General features: G+C 33.7%; 2 protein-coding genes across 8 annotated transcripts in view; one reads left to right on the forward strand and one right to left on the reverse strand.

The window, feature by feature from the left end:
• LOC106051477 (homer protein homolog 2-like) overlaps positions 1-8,559 on the forward strand; it is a 68,073-nt gene extending 59,514 nt beyond the window's left edge. For all 6 annotated transcript variants that reach the window (XM_056011688.1, XM_056011681.1, XM_056011694.1 and 3 more), the window contains 6 exons: positions 1,625-1,783; positions 4,273-4,406; positions 4,730-4,886; positions 5,198-5,299; positions 5,409-5,489; positions 5,823-8,559. In XM_056011688.1, coding sequence (XP_055867663.1) covers positions 1,625-1,783; positions 4,273-4,406; positions 4,730-4,886; positions 5,198-5,299; positions 5,409-5,489; positions 5,823-6,020 — 831 coding nt within the window. In that variant the 3' untranslated portion in view covers positions 6,021-8,559. The remainder of the gene's footprint in view (positions 1-1,624; positions 1,784-4,272; positions 4,407-4,729; positions 4,887-5,197; positions 5,300-5,408; positions 5,490-5,822) is intronic.
• Positions 8,560-8,811: 252 nt separating this feature from the next.
• LOC106051478 (Krueppel homolog 1-like) lies at positions 8,812-18,636 on the reverse strand. 2 transcript variants are annotated; one of them, XM_013206659.2, is made up of 6 exons: positions 18,514-18,636; positions 14,815-16,641; positions 13,999-14,235; positions 13,276-13,510; positions 12,820-12,921; positions 8,812-12,477 (listed from the first exon to the last, which is right to left on the reverse strand). In XM_013206659.2, exons 2-6 carry the CDS (start codon positions 16,612-16,614, stop codon positions 11,714-11,716), a joined length of 3,138 nt encoding a protein of 1,045 aa, XP_013062113.1. In that variant the 5' UTR covers positions 16,615-16,641; positions 18,514-18,636; the 3' UTR covers positions 8,812-11,713. The 2 variants fall into 2 exon arrangements, with proteins under 2 accessions (XP_013062113.1, XP_013062114.1); XM_013206660.2 differs by having other exon boundaries at positions 14,815-16,638; positions 18,514-18,612.
• Between the last annotated feature and the right edge of the window lie 1,543 nt (positions 18,637-20,179).

The following is a 20,179-nucleotide window of genomic DNA, read 5'->3' on the forward strand; positions in this document are numbered from 1 at the left end:
TTTATTACTTAGAAACCAAATTTAACAATGAAAGGGCGGGGTAAGACACATTTGGCCTGTGTAACTGTAAGAGTAGATCTCGATTTATCCTTGACTATCAGATGTGTTATTTGTTCGCTAAACAACTGAAGCCTATTACGCACAAGGAAAACACATGGCGGTCTTTTTATCTTTTATAACAACTAGTCGACATATCGACTACACACTAGCCTTAGAGCTATCTGACCAATACACACTGGTCTGCTGTCCAACTTTTAGTGTTGTACTCAAGTTCAAGTTTGTTTACTTTTGGGCAGAGAGGAAAAGGGGGGGGGGTTGATGAAAGTGTTACTTTTTTTTTTCTAGGACTGGTTACCCGAACGCTAAGAACTGTAAGTGTATAGTCATTCATTGTAGATCAAGAAATCTTGATCTCAGTATGGCAGATTATAGGCCAACGCTTCGGTACCTTCTATCAAAGGTTTAACTATTTGTTTTAGTTGAAACTATTAAAAAAATGTATCTCTAGATTCTCCTGTTATTAACAAATTATAGTTTAGCGCTAATGAGTAAATTGAAACCACTAAATGTTGACTTAAAACGCTTCAGATTCCCACTACAAACTAACTAAAACTAAGCGCGGTGCGCGTTGTATACACACAACCACGTGACTAGGGGGGAATACGAAACTACCTCATTGGTAATATTTTTTCTTAGTTTTTTTAACATTTTAAAACCTGAACCTTAAAAACACACAAACAAAAATATTTTTCAATTTTGTTAGTTTATAAACAGTTAAAATGTTTACAATTTGTTTCCATGGTGGGAAATTGTGGTTGCTGGGCTAATGTTTGCACTGTAGTCAAGTCAGAAATTGTTGTCAAACACAGGATGTTGGATAAGACATTAGGTGTATTGGAGGTTAGGACAAGTGGAGTTGACACACACTCCTATGACAATCACACTTTGTGACTTCAAACATGGGGACACCTGTGGGGCCCAACCTGGGACTGAATGGTCTCTCAGTTCTAGGAGGGAAGCAAACTGTTGCCTCCCTTGTAAACTTCAAGTCTAATAAAGAAACAAGAAGTGAAGTCTAAATTATTTGCATAGAAGCATATCAATATTAAACATACTCATAATTATCTCTAGGGCAGGTGATATTTAGTTTATTAATTGGTTTAAAGAGCAGGTGGTCGTTAGTTACCAAATGATCTAGTGGAAGGGGTGGTCTATAATTCACAAAATGAACTAGAAGACAGATGGTCTATAGTTTATCTAATTGACAAGAGGACAGATGGTCTATAGTTTACCAAATGGACTAGAGGACAGATGGTCTATAGTTTACCAAATAGACTAGAGGACAGATTGTCTATAGTTTACCAAATAGACTAGAGGACAAATGATCTATAGTTTACCTAATGGAATAGAGGACAGATAGTCTATAGTTAAACTGTTTCTGTTGCTTACACTTAAAATGATGAGTGTCTCCAAGTCCAACTTAAATCTCCTAGTCTCACCAACTAGAAGTAATCAAGTTAAATAAGAAGTGAAACATATTCTGTCAATACATAGTAATAGCATATTTACTTTGGCCTTTACAGAAATGGCATCATAGCCTGCTAATGATTATTTATTTGTACAGTTTATAGAAAAGTTCAAGGAGGTGAAAGAACTGACCAGACAAGCTTCTGGTGTTAAGTCAGGAGAGGTGAATGGTACAGGGGAGAATCACTCCCACCCTTCTCCACAGGTCAGCAGACAGAATTTACATCAGAGAACTAATAGTCTTTCATCTATACAGGTCAGTGCAGACTTTATATTAAAATCATCTACATATTAATGGGTTAACCTTTCATCTCCATTGTTTTATAGATGTAGGTCAGGAAGTGAAAACAAAAAAGGATATTTTTATGAACTGTAACAGTGGTGCAGTGTATAGAAACATACACTGACCTATGAAGAATTGATTGAATTGAGTTCAACGTGTTTGGAGATATGTGTTGTGATTATGTTTGCTTATATTGATTGTTGTCCCTAGTGTTTGTTTATGCTTGTAAACTAACATGAGACTGTATTGTCAGTCATCTGTGTCTTGACCTCTAGTAAATATGTAGTTATTGTCCTTCAGTGTAGTAATGCTTTAAAATGTCAGCACAGTTTTGGTTCTTATTAAAGTTGTACTCAATGAAATAAAATTGAAATAGTTGATCACTTTATATTCTGTTGGCATATTACAGTAGTGACTACACAACGTGACCTTGACTTCATCAGCCACATGTAGTCTTGCTAAAGTAAAGATAGATCTCTAGTGACCTAAATGTTACAGATATTGATAATCTAATTCTACAAATATTTTGACTCTCTTGATATTATTCATTGGATACCAAATGAATATCAGTTTCACACACACACACACACCTTCATTCAAACAAATCTTTTTAATTATTAGCAACAACATGAACATGTAGGTCAACACATCTACTTGAGCTCAGTTTTTGACTTTCTTATAAATAATAAATAGATCCATAAAGCAATCCCCCCCCCCCCCCCCCCGTGTAACTTCAGTTTTTGACTTTCTTATAAATAATAAATAATAGATCTATAAAGCAGTCCCCCCCCCCCCTCCAAACCTGTAACTTGAGATGGCAAATGTTAAATCAATGTCTGTGTCTTGATCTTGAGAGTATGAAATAATGGATGAGATAGTCAGTGCATCCTAAATGTAGTTGATATTTTGCTGGTTCGTGCTGGAAATGCAGTTATATAGACAGTGTTCTTGTGCTTGTGTGTTTATGATGGCAGTCTAGTCATACTATTTTGTTAATAAACTTGTTTTTGAGTTTAATCACCCTGATCTGCTATTTTTTTTTTATAAAGAATCTTTCATGCTGGAGATGTAACTTTATCTTGCATAATAAATGAGTTTGTACAAAAAAAAATAAAAAATCTTAGAATGAAAAAAAACTTGTGAATGAAAAAAAATGTGTGAATCTTTTTTTTTTTTTTGTTGAAGTTGCTGTTTTTTTGTTGTTTTTTTCCATAGTTAAAACAAAATAATGTTTTTAGCTTCTGGAAAATAAGCTGCTATTGGTTAGTTGCTGTCCATCTGTCAGACTTAGATCCTAAAACCTAAAAGCCTTATTGAAAATCCAATTTAATCATCACCTGTGTTGTTATTAAAAAGATGGATTAATCTTCAAATCATATCATTTAAGATTATATTGGCCTCCTTCAGTCGTGTAAATGCAATACATTTAAGATTAATTAGCTTAATTACAATCATTATGGAAACTGCCTATGTGCAAACAGATTTTATTTAGTTCTCTTGTACTCTAAGACAGATAGGCAGACAGACATTTCTACACAGCAAACAAGAACATACAACTAAAATGCTATTTAACTTTACTTAGGCCTATATTAGAATATGCATCCTCAGTTTGGGATCCCTCAATTCAAGAAAACATTAAGAAACTAGAACAAATACAAAATAGAGCAGTGGGATTTATAACAAACGAATATTCACATTTGAATAGAGTAACACCATTAGTAAAATCACTAAACTTAGCACAGAAGAATAAAAAGTTAAGTAACTAAAATACATAAAACACTAAACCATAATTTACTGATAGAAAAACAAAACCTAATGAAATACTTAGAAAGACACAAAGACAGAGACACCTTTTTTATTCCATATGCTGGAACAAATTTGTACAAGTGCTCCTTCTTCCCTAATGCCATTAGAGAATGGAATGGGTTACCTGAATCAGTGAGGAAAACCAACGACTTAGCAGAGTGTAAATCATTGATTAACATGCATGACTAGATTGACACATGAAATGCGTAGGATGTAATTATCTTCTTTTTTGAAGTAGAGTCTGCAATTTAAAAGATAAGACAAGACAGAAAAATGTGAAGCTTTAATTTTATATCAGCACTGATGTAACTGAGGAGGGTCAAATGACCAATGCCCGATGAATACAGGTCCAGCTAACTCAAGTAATTAGAACAATTTGTTTTGAGATTCTGGATGGTCATGCCACATATTAGCTTAGTACATATGTCACTGCCAGGCATTGTTCTAAAATCAGAAATCATAGTTTGAGATCTTGTCAGGGTTTTCCTGTTTCTCCGCCCTATGTTTTCTTTCAATAACACTTGAACTCATATGCTACAAATTGTGTTCATTTTTCTCAGCATCAGAACCATAACTTTTGTATTTTGTAGCTAATAACAACTATTAAAGTCTTAAGACAAAACAAAAGGTATAATTACTTTGGATTTTCTCTCCAGAATGATTCAGGTGGTCTACGTGAGCGTAGAAATTCATTTACTCAGGGTGGCTCTAATGGTCTCCCTGCCAATACTTCCACAGAAGCTCAGTTAAAATATGAAAATGACAGACTTAAGCTGGCGTTGGCTCAGAGGTAGTGTATGCTTCCTTACATCTGGTCACTAATAATCACATTGATTTGTTTCTTTGTATATTGTTCATTATTTTTACAAGATGCATTTAAAGACAGTTGATTTTTATTTTTTTTACCAGCCTTTACTTCATTTAATTTAATGTATTCATGTCACCAGACTATCAGCAAAAGGATAAATTTTGACATCAACTAAAATAAATTAAAAAATACAGAGAATGAAACAAAATGTAATCCCTTTTAGAAAGTCCATTAGAATATAAAAAAATAAATTAAAATGGACTCATTAATTTCAATCTGTTTTTTTTTTCCTTTGCACTCATTAGCTCAGCCAATGCTAAGAAATGGGAGGTGGAGCTGCAAACATTAAAAAATAACAATGCTCGACTCACGGCAGCTTTACAAGAAAGTACAGCTAATGTCGAGGAATGGAAGAAGCAATTAGCAGCCTACAAGGAAGAAAGTGTCCGATTAAAGAAAAGAGTTAGTTTGATTTTTTTTTTTAACAGTGACATTTCTAAAACATTATACCAAGATTTCTTCAGTAGAATGAACATTCATTAATACTTCTGTAAGACAGCAAATATAGGAATAAGTCTAAAAGTAATAGGGATAAAAATCACTTGGGGGGCGGGAGAGATGTTTTTCTATTAGAAATGAACAAAATATTAGCATCTTCTTTAGCTAAGCTTTTCAGCAAGATGAAATAATTACTTGATATGCAAGATTGTGCTAGATCATTTTAGTTTGGCATGGCCTTGCTTATTAATAGTTTGACCAACTGTGTTTTCTAGATACTTGATCAAGACAAAGGTGGAGGTGGTGACCCATTGATGGTTGGACAACTAACTGACCAGCTGGAAAGAATTCGATTAGACAATCATAATAAGCAGGAGGTTTGATTAATTTTTTATTTACTTTAATACGGAATCTAAAGCAAATATTTTATTGTTGTTACTCTAATTGGCCGCAATTTTAATTAATATATCTTTAACTTTGATATAGGAAATAAAACGGCTGAATGCACAACTCCAAGATCTGACTATTAAAGATGGGCAGACGTCAGGTTTACAAGTTAGAATTCAGGTAATTGCAAGAAGGTTATCTTGAAATGTGCCACATTTCAAAACAATTGTTTCAAAAGAATAAATAACTGTTTGTTTTTAGAATTTCATGTCAACCACATCTATGTTTTACATAACAGGAAGTTGAAAAAATCTAGACCCAAGTTACATTGCCTGTGCTGTATAAATAGGAGCAGAATAAAATTATTGTCTTCTTTGAAGGAATATATATAATTTAGAAGATAGATAAAAATAAAGATTCCCCCTGAAATAATATAATTTATAACCTTTCATATGATGAGATTGGATTATCTCTTTACCATTGAACTGCTTTTTATTTCTGATTGTTTTTTAGTCACTGGAAGAGGAGAACCACTCATTGAGCCTCCGCCTTCAAGATGCTCATCGGCAGCTGCAAGAGTCAAGGTCATCTAAAGATCAGGAATCCAGAGAACTCCTGCGTCTGCAAGAGATTTTGGGCTCAAAAATCTCAGAACTTTATGAGACACATGAAACTATTATTGCAACCATCAGAAGAGAATCCAACAGCTAGTTTGCTGCTTTCCTGTGTAGAACTCTTTGTGTTTAGTTTGCTGCTACTGTGCATGAGGGCATTCTATGAGTTAACTCCAAGTGAAATAGTTGCCTTTAATGTTGTGATCTAAACTAGATACTGACAGCCTTTACCAGACTGTAGTTACTAGAATGATTTATATCATTTGACAATCAAGTTAATTTTATTGAGAATATTAGTGCAATGTATACATTTATAGATCTTACTTAATAGCTTGAATCTTGTTATAACAAATTTGTGATTGTAATGACAATGGAGACTTGGTCTATTGGAACAAATGATAAGGCTTCCTTACAGTTGGGTATTCAGGATTATGAAGGCAGGCAGGGAGACCATTTCATATCTTCAAGGTCAGCCTTAGGGACAATGGCATCTTTGAGAAACAGTGTGTTTGATAATGTCACTCATGAGCCTTTCTTTCATCCCATGTTTCCTTATCAGCCAATTGATGTCCTCTGTATGGACAGTTATATCCAGAAACTACCTTAACTTTCAATGCAACCATCTCTCAAGGCCTGATAGGATGGGATAACTTCATTTCAGTGTGTACATGGGAGACAGTAGTGATCTTGAAATCAGAGAACAATACTATTTCATTGTCAACTGCAGTCTATGAATCTTTGTCTCTGTTGTTCCCTAGGATGACAAGGGGAGGTAGCTGTGTCATTCTCTGATCAAATGTAACTTGTACATGGATGCAACAACACTGGATAGAAGTTCTGTTTAGTTTTTGAACTCATTTATATCCTATCATAGTGATAGTAGAAACAAATATTTTAATGCCGTCCTGGAAACTGTGGAGAATCTCTATGTATCTAGTTGTAATAGTTTTTTGTGTTTTGGTTTGACATAATATACTGAGTACTTTGATCACTGACCTAAAAATGTATATTTTAATGAGCACAAATGTGTTTCTTAGTTTTCTGTCAAGTCCAAGAGCATAATGTTGAACTCTATAGAGGTTTCCTTCTAAGTATTTATTTCTTTTGGCTTAAATGTAGAATTTCATTTATGTCACTATTGCTACAGGATATGTATCTGTTTATTTTTACTGGTATCAATGTAATCATGTGTATAGTTTGTGTTCATGTGTTTGATCAGCAGGAAATAGCTAAAGAACATAATTTCTTCTTGGAGACAGTATTATAAAGTAAAGTATGATGTTGCAATGGAAAATGTTAATGATTTGTGTACTGATGTTTTTGTACAGTTCAGAATGTGAAATTTAAAATGTATATTTTGTAAAACCACCTAATAACTACAACTATCTTGATAACAATGTACAAACTGTTTGTGTATATATAGTGACATTTCATCAGTTTTGAGAATATTTTTCTGTATTTTATTGTGTAACTTTCATACAGATTTCGACTGTGTCAGTATTGAATCCCAACATCTACCAGTGCCTTATTCTCTTACTCCTCTATTTGAGTCATAAAATAATTGAAATACTTTGTAAGGATGCAAGATTGTTCTTATTTACAAACATTATTTCTTATAGGCTCTGGCTGCCCTAGAAAAACATGAATTTCCTGAGCTGCATCACTATACTCACTTTAGTTGCACAGTGTTTTCATTCTATGTAAGACAATTAATAAATGAAACTTTAAAAATCCCAGTAATTACAAAAAATATCTATCTGTATTGCCAGCACACACTTTTTGTTAGTACTTGAACCTGATGACCAACTTGAAGAATGAAGGAACCTTCTTTTCAAATGCAGCTATATTCTGTTCACCTTCCTGTTCTTCATCTGCTGCATAAAGAAACAAAATAAGTTTTGCCATTTTCCAAGTACACTTGATGTTGCTGTCCTAATTAGAATGTGGTTTTTAATTTCTTGAAACTGTCAAGCCACGAAAGCTTGGAAAGTTGAGAACCATTAAGAAACTTGGTTATTGGCACTGTCATAACATGCCAATGCTCGTGAAAGTAGACTGTTACATATCAAAGTTAACTTCTTGAACTAATTTAGTATAATGATTTTTCTTGTGTATAATTAAGATTGATTTTAAAAAAAACAAAAAAACAGCTTTTTTATCTTCAACATTATTGACCTAAACAATGACTATTTCTGACATATCAAATTTTGTTAGGCATATTTGTGAACTTGCAGCTATATATCAAGGTCAGTGTACTGAAGGTTGTTTGTACAACTTATGAATTAAGTTATGAATGATATTCTCTTAGGCTAAAAAGACATTGCTGCCCAGATTATTCTTTTTGTTATAGCCAATTCTTTGTTTCTCTGTTTAGACTTTTTTTTTCTTCCACTGTTAAGATGAACTTTTGAGAATTCTTTTTTACCTTGGTAAACTTTATAACAGTGCTGGTTGTTTATTGTGAAGATCATTATGGTGACTGATTCTGCCAGTGTTTTTATGTACTCTAAGTGCCAGTATTGGGTTAGAGAGTGAACTGTTCATATCAATACATATATTTATTGTACTGTATGTTCAAATGCTATTCATATTAATATAAAGTATCACAAATAAAGTCTACAACTAAAATATTTCAATATCTTCTTCTTGTTGTGTGTTCATGAGCTCAGTTCATTGGAAGTGACAAATCTGATGATCAAGCTTGTACTCAGTCCTGCAAGTAAACTTTTATTTAGTTCTAGTTTTGTATGTACTAAACAACAAAAGATTTGAAATGAGTGACTTTGTAGACTTAATCACCAAATTGAAACACATAATACTGGAAGATGGTAAAAAAAACTATTAAGACACATAACCATGCCTAATAAAAAACAAAAACAACCAAGATGTTCCAGATTTGACAATATATTTTTCAACTTCTTGTGCCATTTTGTTTCTAATTACAACAAAGAAAACTGTGGTTCTATAATCTTCACAAGATCACAAAGTCCAGTAGACAAGTGTCTATTTGGCAAAACTCTTCATAATAACACTCAAACATAGAATAAAATGTCTAAAATACACCAGAGATCAAGAATGACACATAAATGAATCTGTGTTAGGTTTGCTCATATACAGAAATCACAGAATGTTTTGAGATAGAATTATTACAACCACGTATACAATCTTCTAAACAAGCACACAGACCCAGTACAATCTAATTGGGCTGTGCAGCCCTTACAATGTTGAATGTCCAGCTCTTTCACTCAAGGACTTCATACTCAGCACCAATAATTCCACATTCACAACCAAAACTTTGTTAAGTAAAGAAATTGACCTAGTGTTTCACTTAGATCTTCACACAATAGTTATTCAAATAGTCCCACTTCCCACAAAACTATGGTGCATATTATATAATGACTAGTCCAATAAAAAAACATCAACCTTGAGTGCAGGCAGTAGCAAGTTAACTTTATGCATGCTTCTCTCATACAGACTAAAAAAAAAACTATTGATAGCATCAGATTTTAAATGTACAAAACTAAGTAATTTAAATACTCTTTAATCACAAAACAGTTTTGAGTCACAAAAGGGAGAGGGTGTAGATTGTATGCATTCAAGTTTTGATAACCTTTGTTTGTAAATTTACACTGTTGTTCTGATTTAAAAAATGCATTCACCTAAGAATTGATTACGGCTTGTACTATTTCAATAGTACAGAATGAATATAAAGCATTGCCCCTCTTCCCAATCAGCTGCCTTCTGCAATCTAATACAAAGGTCATGGTCATTTGGCATTAAAGTGATGTTACCAACATGACATAGTTTTCAATGAGGATTAAAAAAAAAAACTCATCATGGTAACATTGATAACACTATAATCAATAAAACAATATATTTTATTATTTCTTCTTGTATGGACTCCAAGCCAACACAACACTTAATGTTAATACAAGCCAGCACTATCTTCCAAGTCAACAAAACTTAGTCCAATTGGTAGAGATCTTCTCTGATAGGCATATGAAGCCCTCACTGAGAATTTATTTTTATTGATAGGAGACCATGGAATAAAGTCAGTATATGCAGGATGGTGAATGTAGACAGAAAAGTGATTCTAAGTTTACAATCATATTCCTAGACTGGCAGAGACAAACTTGCTGACAGTCCACTTCTAATGTGTTCATGAAGACCAATGTGGCTTGGTTAAATGAAGTTGTAAGTAAAGTAGAAAACAAAATATAGATTCTGCATTGAGATTCATGTCACCTATTCATACAGGTTCAATATGAAGTTTGAGGAGATATCAAAGCATGGACAAAACCTAGGACTGTGGTTTATTTAAAATGGCCAACACATGATCAAATTCCTCAAAAGGAGATGAATCCTACTGACAACCAAAAAAATCTATCAAAGAATCTCATACACACACATGTATAAAAATAGTAGACAATTGTGTAACATGGATATATAAATGCAGCCACTGAAAACATTGTTTAAAAACAAAAAATAGATATAACTTAACACTTGGTCTATCAAATTATTTATATATATATATATATATATAATTGTTAACAACAACCACTCATAGTCAGTCCCATAGTATGTACACTATAAATATATATATATATATAACCATGAGTCTGTTAGTTGTAACAGTTGACGATGGTGACTGGACTGGAATGGTCAGGACATTATTACAATCCATTAGTCAACATTACAAAATAGTATCAGCTGTTTACTGGTCCAATAATTCAAACAGCCATGTGTATATCAACTCTCACATCTTTGAAAGAAACCTTTTAACATATTATGCAATGATGAGCAGCCTCTGAGGCAATGTTACATGAAACTCATGGTAGTGCATTGCTGTAATTAAAAGTCAGTTGCTCCCCCTTACGTAATTCAATCCTCATCCTCCTGGATTGAAACTAATGTTATAAAAACAATCACATTTGAATATCATCTTGGCATTAGAAATGCCGGCTAATTGATTAGATTTTACATTTTTATTAAAATTAAATCAAAAACTTTTCTTTATGAATGCTGATTTCCAGACATACATATAATTACATATATTACAAAATGTACTAAATCTGAAACATTATTTAAAAAGTAGAATTATTTGCATCACACAAATCTTATGGCGCAAATTCTGACAATGAAACAAATAGACAAAATAACACATTTTTACATTGCAAGAAATGAAAATACTTTCATATAAATAAAAATATCAACAGACTGGCAAGTATTATCTATGTATTCTCTATTAAGAAAATTAAACACACTGTTTTCATAAATGTTACAAAAATAATAAGATAATGTCATAATCTTTGTGTTTCTTATAGAACATAATGAGCCAATTAGCACTTTGTATTACTAGATAATGTCATCAAAATTAAATTGTCATTAAAATTACAAGATATTGCCTTTATCTGTCTTTTGTATTAACTCTTTCATTGCAGGGTTACTTTCAGGGAGTAACTTCACTAGCGCTGCTGATGGAGATCTATTTTCTTTTAAAATAAAATTAATTATGTTAAATTATATAATAAAATAAAAGTTGTATTAACTCGAACCACTCTTCAGATTTTTGTTTGTTTAGGAAAACTCAATTGTTTCAATCAAAATAATTTGCATGGAAAGAGTTGATAGACAATGTCATTATCTTTTCCTTGATGTTACAAAATATTGTCCATTGTGTTACATGATAATTTGATCAAATGTAAATGAAAAACTGAAGTTCTTTGCAATTAATTTAATCCTCTCAAAAATATCAATTTTAATTAAAAATTTCTAGCATTAATGTTCATCTTACATTTTTCCTCTTTCCAAAACATCCGGTTTCCCTCTAAGTCTTCGTCTAGAGCCTGGAACCCAATCAGTATCTGTGTTGTCATTGACGTCTGTTGATAGCTCATTCTCACCTCCACTGTCATGAGCTTCAATACCAATGGCATTAACTTTAAGTGAGCGCCTCTGAGACTGCCTTCGTGGTCTTTTTTCAGCCTGAGAGACTTCATCCCGGCGTTTGCTGGAGGGTTTAGCAATGGCCTCATTTTCCTTGCCAGTGTTGACATTCAGGGGTTGAAAGTTCATCACAGATGGAGCTGGTGCTGCCAACTTCTCTGTGGAGGCACTGGGTGCCTTGCCAGATTCTTCCTCATCTTCATCCTCATCAACTTCATCATCAGTATCTGGGTTCTGTATGACAAAAGGCTTGGATGCACCAACCTGGGATGAGTTCCCAGGAATTTCAGTCCCTACAGCAGCCTGCTGAGACAATGCCATCTGTGGGGCTACAGGAGCAGAGAGATCTGTGGAAGGAACCACAGCAGACTCCTCTCCATCCACATCTCCTTGAGATATTTTTCTAGGAATGGATTTCCTCCCCTTTCTATTACTTTTTCCATCTTCCCCTTCAGATCCAGGACTTAAACTTCCATTCTCGCCATCCATATTGTGGTCATCTCTTGCTCTTTCCGAAAGTGAACTTAAAAAGTTGACAGCATCTTCCTCCATGACATCTGTTGTCTCATTTAAACCATGTTTCACCTTTTTATGTCTGTTGAGATTTCCTAGAAATGAAAATGTCAAATTATTTTTATATCACATTCATTTTCTTAACCAATGTTTTCAATTAAATGTTTTCTTTTACCAAATTCAATATTTATTTTTTAAAAATAATTGAATGAGTGCTCCCAGGTGAAATTTGTTTAAATTCCAAAAGACAATTTAATAAAAAAAAATTAATATGTCCCACAAAAATTTTCTTTTGAATTTTAATTTTTTGTTTTGCTTTATCAGTATTATAAATAATAAATCTATATCTGATTATCTATCTAGTAATAAATAAATAAATGTTTATATATAACAGTAATAGTAATATCATATACTTATATAAATAATTATCCAATTACCTTTTAATGTGAATGTACTACCACAGAAGCAAACATATGGTTTAGTGTTAGTATGCATATGCATGTGTCCTTGCAAATTATGGTAGCGTCCAAATTCTTTACCTTCAAAATATATATTTTAAAATATATTTAATTACTTAAAAAAAACAACTAATTTAATTAATGCTCTTTACAAATATTATACATTATTAACTTAAAATGAATTTTTGTATAGGAAAGTGAAACTATATCAACAAAAATTTAGAAGCAAGATATTAATATCCCAAGAAAGTTTTTTATTTAATTTTCAAAATGTCATGAATGCTAACAGAAAAAGAATGAAATTAAGGCATTTAAGACTATTTCTGTTTTTAAGTATATGTTTCATATAAATTGTTACACACTAAATGACTGCATTAAGCAGTCGAAATGTAGACATTTTCAATAAAAGAATCTAAGAGCAATTCTCCTACTCACCACAGATGGTACATTCAAAAGGTTTTCTATCTGCATGCACAACTTGGTGGGCTTTCAGTGTCTGTGGCTGAGTAAATGACTTGGAGCAAATGTTACACTTGAATGTGCGAGTGGTCTCATGAATCAGCTTGTGACGCTGCAGGTTGGCCCTCTGATTGAATGACCTGCCGCAAATGTCACAGGAGTAGGGTTTCAGGCCAGTGTGAGTGAACTGATGAGCTTTTAGATGGTGCTCCTGAACAAAGTCAATAAAAAAAGTTTTTAAAGACAGAAATACATCTTCAACAATATATGTTTTATTTTTCAGTGTCTTCTATAACAACTAGACGTCTAAGGTTATAATTGTATCCCTTCAACTGATGACATTATTATTTCTAACAAAAGAAACAATTAATAAATGAAAAATTAATTGTATTTTTTTTAAAGTTCAATAAATCTTAAAACAATAAAAGTCAATGTCTCAGCCCTGTGTCAGTGTGTTGATAGTTTCATTTTCTTTGTGGACAAGATGAATGTAAATCTTCCATAATCAAATTGAAGGAGACTCTTTTTACACTACTAAAATTTAATCAACTGATTAAAAATAAAAATGAGATAGATAGATAATAAATAGATTACAAACAAAATGAGATAGATAGAAAATATATAGATTTTAAAAAAATGAGATAGAAATGAGATAGAAGATTTATAATAGATAATAAATAGAATTTTAAAAAGTATTACTTTCATAAAATCCATGCCACACTCAATACACATATATGGCCTGTTTCCATTATGAGACTGCATGTGGTCTTTCAATTGACTGGGGTATCGGAATTTACGATCACAGTAGTGGCAGAGGAGTTTGCCACCCAAGCCATTCTTGTCCCCATCTTTGATGTCTTCCATGTCATATTCTGAGTCGAAGCTTTGGTTCTGATCTGAGTAACGTTTTACTACAACACCAGGTGAAGTATGAATCTATTGGAGATTTTTTTTAAAGTTGATACGTTTAATTCATCTATATTCTTATACATACAAATTTCAGATACAAAAAAAAAAAATCAGTAAGATTATGGCTTTACACACCCCTGGCATATTTAATTAGGGCTTTTAAATAAAATAGCAGAGAACACCTTCTTCCTAGTTCCACAAAGGGATTCCTTTTCAAAGTTTTTCTACAAGTCTGATGATGTGTAACTAAGTTACTTGGCTGTCATACTTTTTACTTAATAAATTCAAAAATGTCACATGTATGAGAAAATACTACAAAATTTAACACACATAAAAATTTGACAACCCAGACACCTATAGAACTGTTTTTTCTAATTCACAGGTAAATTTCACCAGCTATAAAACAAAAAATGAAGTTGATCCAAAGACCTCAGTTTACTAATGAATAAAAAACAAAATTTCTACTACTACCCCATTATGCAGAACTGAAGGGGATATCCAAACTACACAAAACTATAAGTCACATTTACATTAAAGTAGTCCGGAATGCATGCTTATTAATTTCAGACTGTAATTGGTGTAAACAAAAACTAATGTTTAACTTACCCCTGGCCCAGAATGTTGAGAGGATGATGGTGAGTGACCAGATGGGTGTCTCGAACGCAAGTTTGCACAGTAGCCATTTTTCTCACTAACTGCTGTGTGGCGCTTGAGATGACTTATCTGTGTGAAACCTTTACCACACATGTTGCAGGTGTGTGGTTTAATTTGATCATGTGTGAGCATGTGGGTGTTGAGGTGGCTCAGCTGCTTAAAATATTTGCCACACTTCAGACATAAATGGGGTTTGATTCCACTGTGGTCCAGAACATGCATGACCAGGTTGTGTTTAGTGGTATATGACTTATCACATTCAGTACACTGCCACCTCTTAGCATTGCCCACCTGGACATACTGAGTGTCATCTATCCTGACGCTAACCTCCATCCTGTCCTGCTCCAACTCTCTAGCTTTGGCTTTCCTTTCCTCCAGAAGCTGCTCCTCGTCAAACTGATGATCAACTTTGATATCCAAATCCCTCCTAGAGTTATGCTTGTTTGGATGGGCTCTGTATGTGTGAGCGTTCCCAGTGGACATGATTCTCTTGTTCTGACAGCTGTCTGTGGGGAATGCCCCACCAAGTCCAGATGGCCTGCTTACTATTCCAACAGTGACTATAGTAGCCTTATTTGCTACACATGTAGTCATAGTTGCTTTACCTGCAGCGTCTAAAAAACTGGGAGAAATTATTGTTTTTACTTTTGGACTTTTGTTAAAATCACGATACTCTCCACCCTGCGCTGGCAGTGGGTCATATGGAAATGTTATACGTGGAGAACCTCTTGGTACTTGATTTTGTGCAACTCTACGACGACGCACCCTGGCATCATCATCATCAGAAAAGTCTGCCTCCGATTCTGATCTATAAATTTCAGCCTTGGGAATTTTTATTTTTAATTCCCCCATCTGCTCTTCATTTGTCTGTGTACCTTTATTAAATACTGATGGTCTTTCTGTTTTACCAATGATAAAAAACTTACAAGGACCATGATGCCGTCTAGGCATGTGTTGGTTATGAGCTAAATACTTATGCTTGAACTTAGGAATCGTCATAGACTCTCCGGAGCTCTGAACCATGCCATGATTGTAGACTCCATGTCGATCAAGGTGCATGGCTCCACCCAAGTACTGCTGCTGACTGGGCCCATCATCTTTGTATGACCTCGGAGAATGGGATGGCATGTGCTGACTGCTGCCATTGTGGGCTGCATGCTGCATTAGGGCTGAATGGGGTATGTTGTTAGCATAGCCTGTGTTTCCCATTCCTGGTGAGGTAGAGCCATGAGATGGAGATTTGCTGTAGTTTTTACCACTGACCTGTTCTGGATAAGAAGATGAGTCAAAATGGTTTTGAATTCCACGACTGCCAGATGGTTGGAATGCATGCTGTTGACCAGATATACTTGAGTATAATGCTTGTGCACTTTTTGCAATATCTGTGCTACTTGTGCCACTGCTGGAAACTATGGTGCTAAAACTTGGCAGACGATCAGATAGCATCCCTGGTGCTGCTGTTGATAATGACATTGTAAGGTGAGGACCCTGGTCAGGTGGATAATCTGTAAATCTAGTTCTGAAGGTACCTGATGGAAGTGAGGACATTGCTGGCATACTTGCCTGCTGAGGGTAGTTCATATGGAAAGTTGGCATACCATAGCTGCCACCTCTCTGGTTTTGTGGGAAAACTGGACCACCACCAGCAAAAGCCATCCCAGCTTGCATCTCACCAGGAAGAGAACCTGGAAAATCAACTGGACCATAGTCTTCTCCCACAAACTGAAACCCTGATGGGGGCAAGTTGTCCATTTTGGACTAAGAAGGGAAATAATCCTGCTGGGTAAAAAAAAAATATTCACCAGTTTAGAAGCTACAATTAACATCAAAAGACATTTATAAAACCAATAACACTTTTATTTGTCTGTTGTTTTCTTTTACTTTTACAGATGAAAAAATGTAAGTTATAATACCAATATATTAATATACAATATTCACGATATATTTAAAATATATCAAAATCTAATGAATATTCTGATTTCTAAACTCTTGCAATTGATGGAAGAAATGAAAGTGAGACACTTATGGTCAGCACAAATGCTTGTAACTTCAAAGGGAAAAATATGCAGGTTGCTATTGGGTTTGCAAGGTCACCTGAAATACTGCACTCATCCTTAATCTTTAAAATTGAAGGCCCACCACATGTTTTGTAGTAATTATTATAAAAACGTATTATTATTATTATTAAAACAATGTCACTCACAATTTAAAAAAAAAAATATTGATCAATCTGCTTTCAATGTAAAACCATATCATGCAGTAGGGCCCTACTCGATGTCAAAGCAAAACTTACAAATAGAATTTTTGTACAATGTTGGGCTCTTCATATATTTCTAAGCAGCCTTTTTGTCAATCATGAAACTAAGATAAGGAGTTTGATGGATAACAATTTCAGCTCAATTTAGAATAACTTTGACCCAATTTAACTAGATTGTAAAAAAAATAATAATATTATACCACTAAGAGTTTCATACTTTGCACTAGTGTAATTTTTAATTAAGCCTCATATTAAATTTCTGTATTTTTTTAATGACCCACCAAAATTTTTCCTTAAATATTTGGCTCTCCCCCCCCTCCCCCCCCCCCCCCCAAAAAAAAAGTGTGACTATACCATTTAGATAGGCTATCGTAAGTTAAGTGTGTTTGCATGTTTAGGGGTGTGTGTGTGTTGGGGGGGGGGGTATTTTGTTTAATATTTAAAATAGATTTAGATCTTTAAAGATTTTTGTTTTCATAAAATAAATTACGAGTCTTGTCATGGAGTTTTTTTTTAATAAAGCATAAATTACTTATATAAATTTTATATTTAATTTAGGCTAGATCTACACAGAATCTAATCTAGATATCTCAATTTTATACAATTGCTTTTTAAAGTACCTGGTCATCTTTAATATTTGAAAAAAAAAGTCTATTGATATAGCCTAATATATTAAAGTAAATTTGATTATTTACTTTATTTAGAAATCTAAATCTATAATTTTTCAACCTTTTTTTAAAAATATAATGTATATTCAATACACTGACAACTCAATAACTGAATCTGAGTTTAAATAAATCTTTTACATCTAGATCTATCAAATCTATGTCTATATCCTAAATATTGTTGGAAATAATATATTGACGACGCTAACGCATTTTTATTTGAAAACCAAAATTCATCTTTGCCAAGTCCTTACATCTTGTCTACGTATTGCGCGCACCTCTTTTTTTTTTCCCCCAGCCCAAGAGTGAAGAGTGAATGACTACGTCACTCCTTCCCTCCTTCTCGCTCTCTTGTCTTCTTTTCTTTCTTTGATGCTTTTTTTTTTTTAATATCGAGATACATTATCAATTCTCATTTAATGAGCTCTTAAACGAGGGCAGTTGTCAATGTAGACATTATATTAAATTGGCTACCTAATAGATCTAAATGAATCCATATAGATCTTAGCCGTAAAAGAAAGCTATACTCTTTTATCTAAACAAATTATGAAGGACGGAAGACAGAACTTGTGGATGAAAAATGGCGTCAAAGAGGAAAACTACCTCACTAACAATAACATTAATGAAAGGTGTAGCTAAGCTACATTAGGAATGGCTACCACTGAACAAGGTTTAACGGCATTATATAACAGATATCCCGAGCAACAATGTATAAGTAGAATAACTTACTAGATTCACATATGGATTAAAGTCTTGAGGCGGCAAGTTTGACGGTAGATCAAGGAAGGATTGAAGGAAGTAGATTTTGTTCTTCCAACCAGCGTAAAAATAACAATAATCTACAGACGAAACTTTTCATCGTGGTTTTTGTCATATTTTAACTCTCTAGCATAAAGATACAACAAAAAAACATCACAGAACTATTAAATGTACATTGGAAGCTATTTTCACTGCATACTTTTGGAAAAAGTGTGTTTACTCTTTAAGTTCGCGTAGAGACATGACCTAGTTTTGGAAAAACGGCAGTGATGCGGCGGTGAACAATAACATCACTTTGCGCTTCTTTTCTTTTTATTCTTTCATTTTAAGAAGTTGTCTACTATTGCATTTTTTTCAATGTGTTCTAAGGTCGTTGTTGAAGCTCACATAACATTTACGATAATAACTTAATTTGTTTTTGCAAAGAATTTAAGTAAAATATTGTAGAAGATCTAGACATCTCGATATATATGATTGTTTAACCCAATCTTTTCCTTTTTATTCCCCATTAGTTAATAACTGTGTTATTTCCCTTGCATCACTGTTTGAAGGTTTATTCAATGAAGAATTATCCGTGATCTACTAAGCGCCCCCTCCCCCTATTTATTACTACGGCGGAGATCCCCTGCCCCCAACCTAAACACTGACACACAAAGATTTTCAATTTTATTAACTATTCTATTATTTGAATTTTTTTAAATAGTAAATATTTAATGCAGGACATTCACAGAAAGTCTCAACAATTTCTGCTACCCATTGACTGAAATTCTCTCTCCCTTTCAACAGTTAATTGAGTGACCATCCAGCCGTTTTCTTAATCTGAGAGACGCTGGAATTCTGCAATCTCTAAACATGAAAAATACATTGAAAAGCTAACTTCTAAACCCAATTAAGACCAAAATTGTAACATTTCTATTTCTGCAAAAGCCTTTGTGTGGATCTGACTAATGACGTTCGTCCAGAAATGAAGATTACTTTGTCCAATTACTTAGTCCAATAGCTAACGACAGGGGATAGTGGCGGGTAGGATCCGAACCCGAGAGAATTAGAACGACTGTCTGGAGTGCATACGACACGACAAAGCAACAAACTAGGTGACGGGCTCATCAATTCTTTGCACTCATTAATTATTTTGTCTCCAATTATAGCCCTACTCGATTCTACTCAACCCAAGAAACTTTAACACTTACAACTTTCATTATTTCAATTATTTTGTTTACGTTTCAAAGTTAACGGAAATTTTTTAAAAAATGTATTTTGCATATGTTTTTTTTTCCCCATTTAGGACAAGTCGAGTTGGTCCACTATTACTTGACCCACTTCCATCGGGAACTGTTTTCTTTTGTTTCACCCTATTGAACGTGCCTATTGATTTATGATCCACTGTACACTTCTCCGAGACATGGAGACATGTGTAAGTCTTTCATTGGTCACATCAGTTGTTGTTTTTTTCACCTTGGCAACTTTATGAGCCCTTAAAGTATAGCACAGTGTGAACCCTGACATTCCTCATTGTTTAAAATACCAAGAAATAGTGAATCTCCTGAGGGCTAACGGCCTTTGGGCCACTAAACTTTGTGATCATCTTGTAGAACCTCAACAGCATTTTATTCTTTAACATTTACTGTTTGATAAT

The sequence above is a fragment of the Biomphalaria glabrata genome, chromosome 1 (genome assembly GCF_947242115.1).
Source record: "Biomphalaria glabrata chromosome 1, xgBioGlab47.1, whole genome shotgun sequence".
NCBI classification, from domain to species: domain Eukaryota; kingdom Metazoa; phylum Mollusca; class Gastropoda; family Planorbidae; genus Biomphalaria; species Biomphalaria glabrata.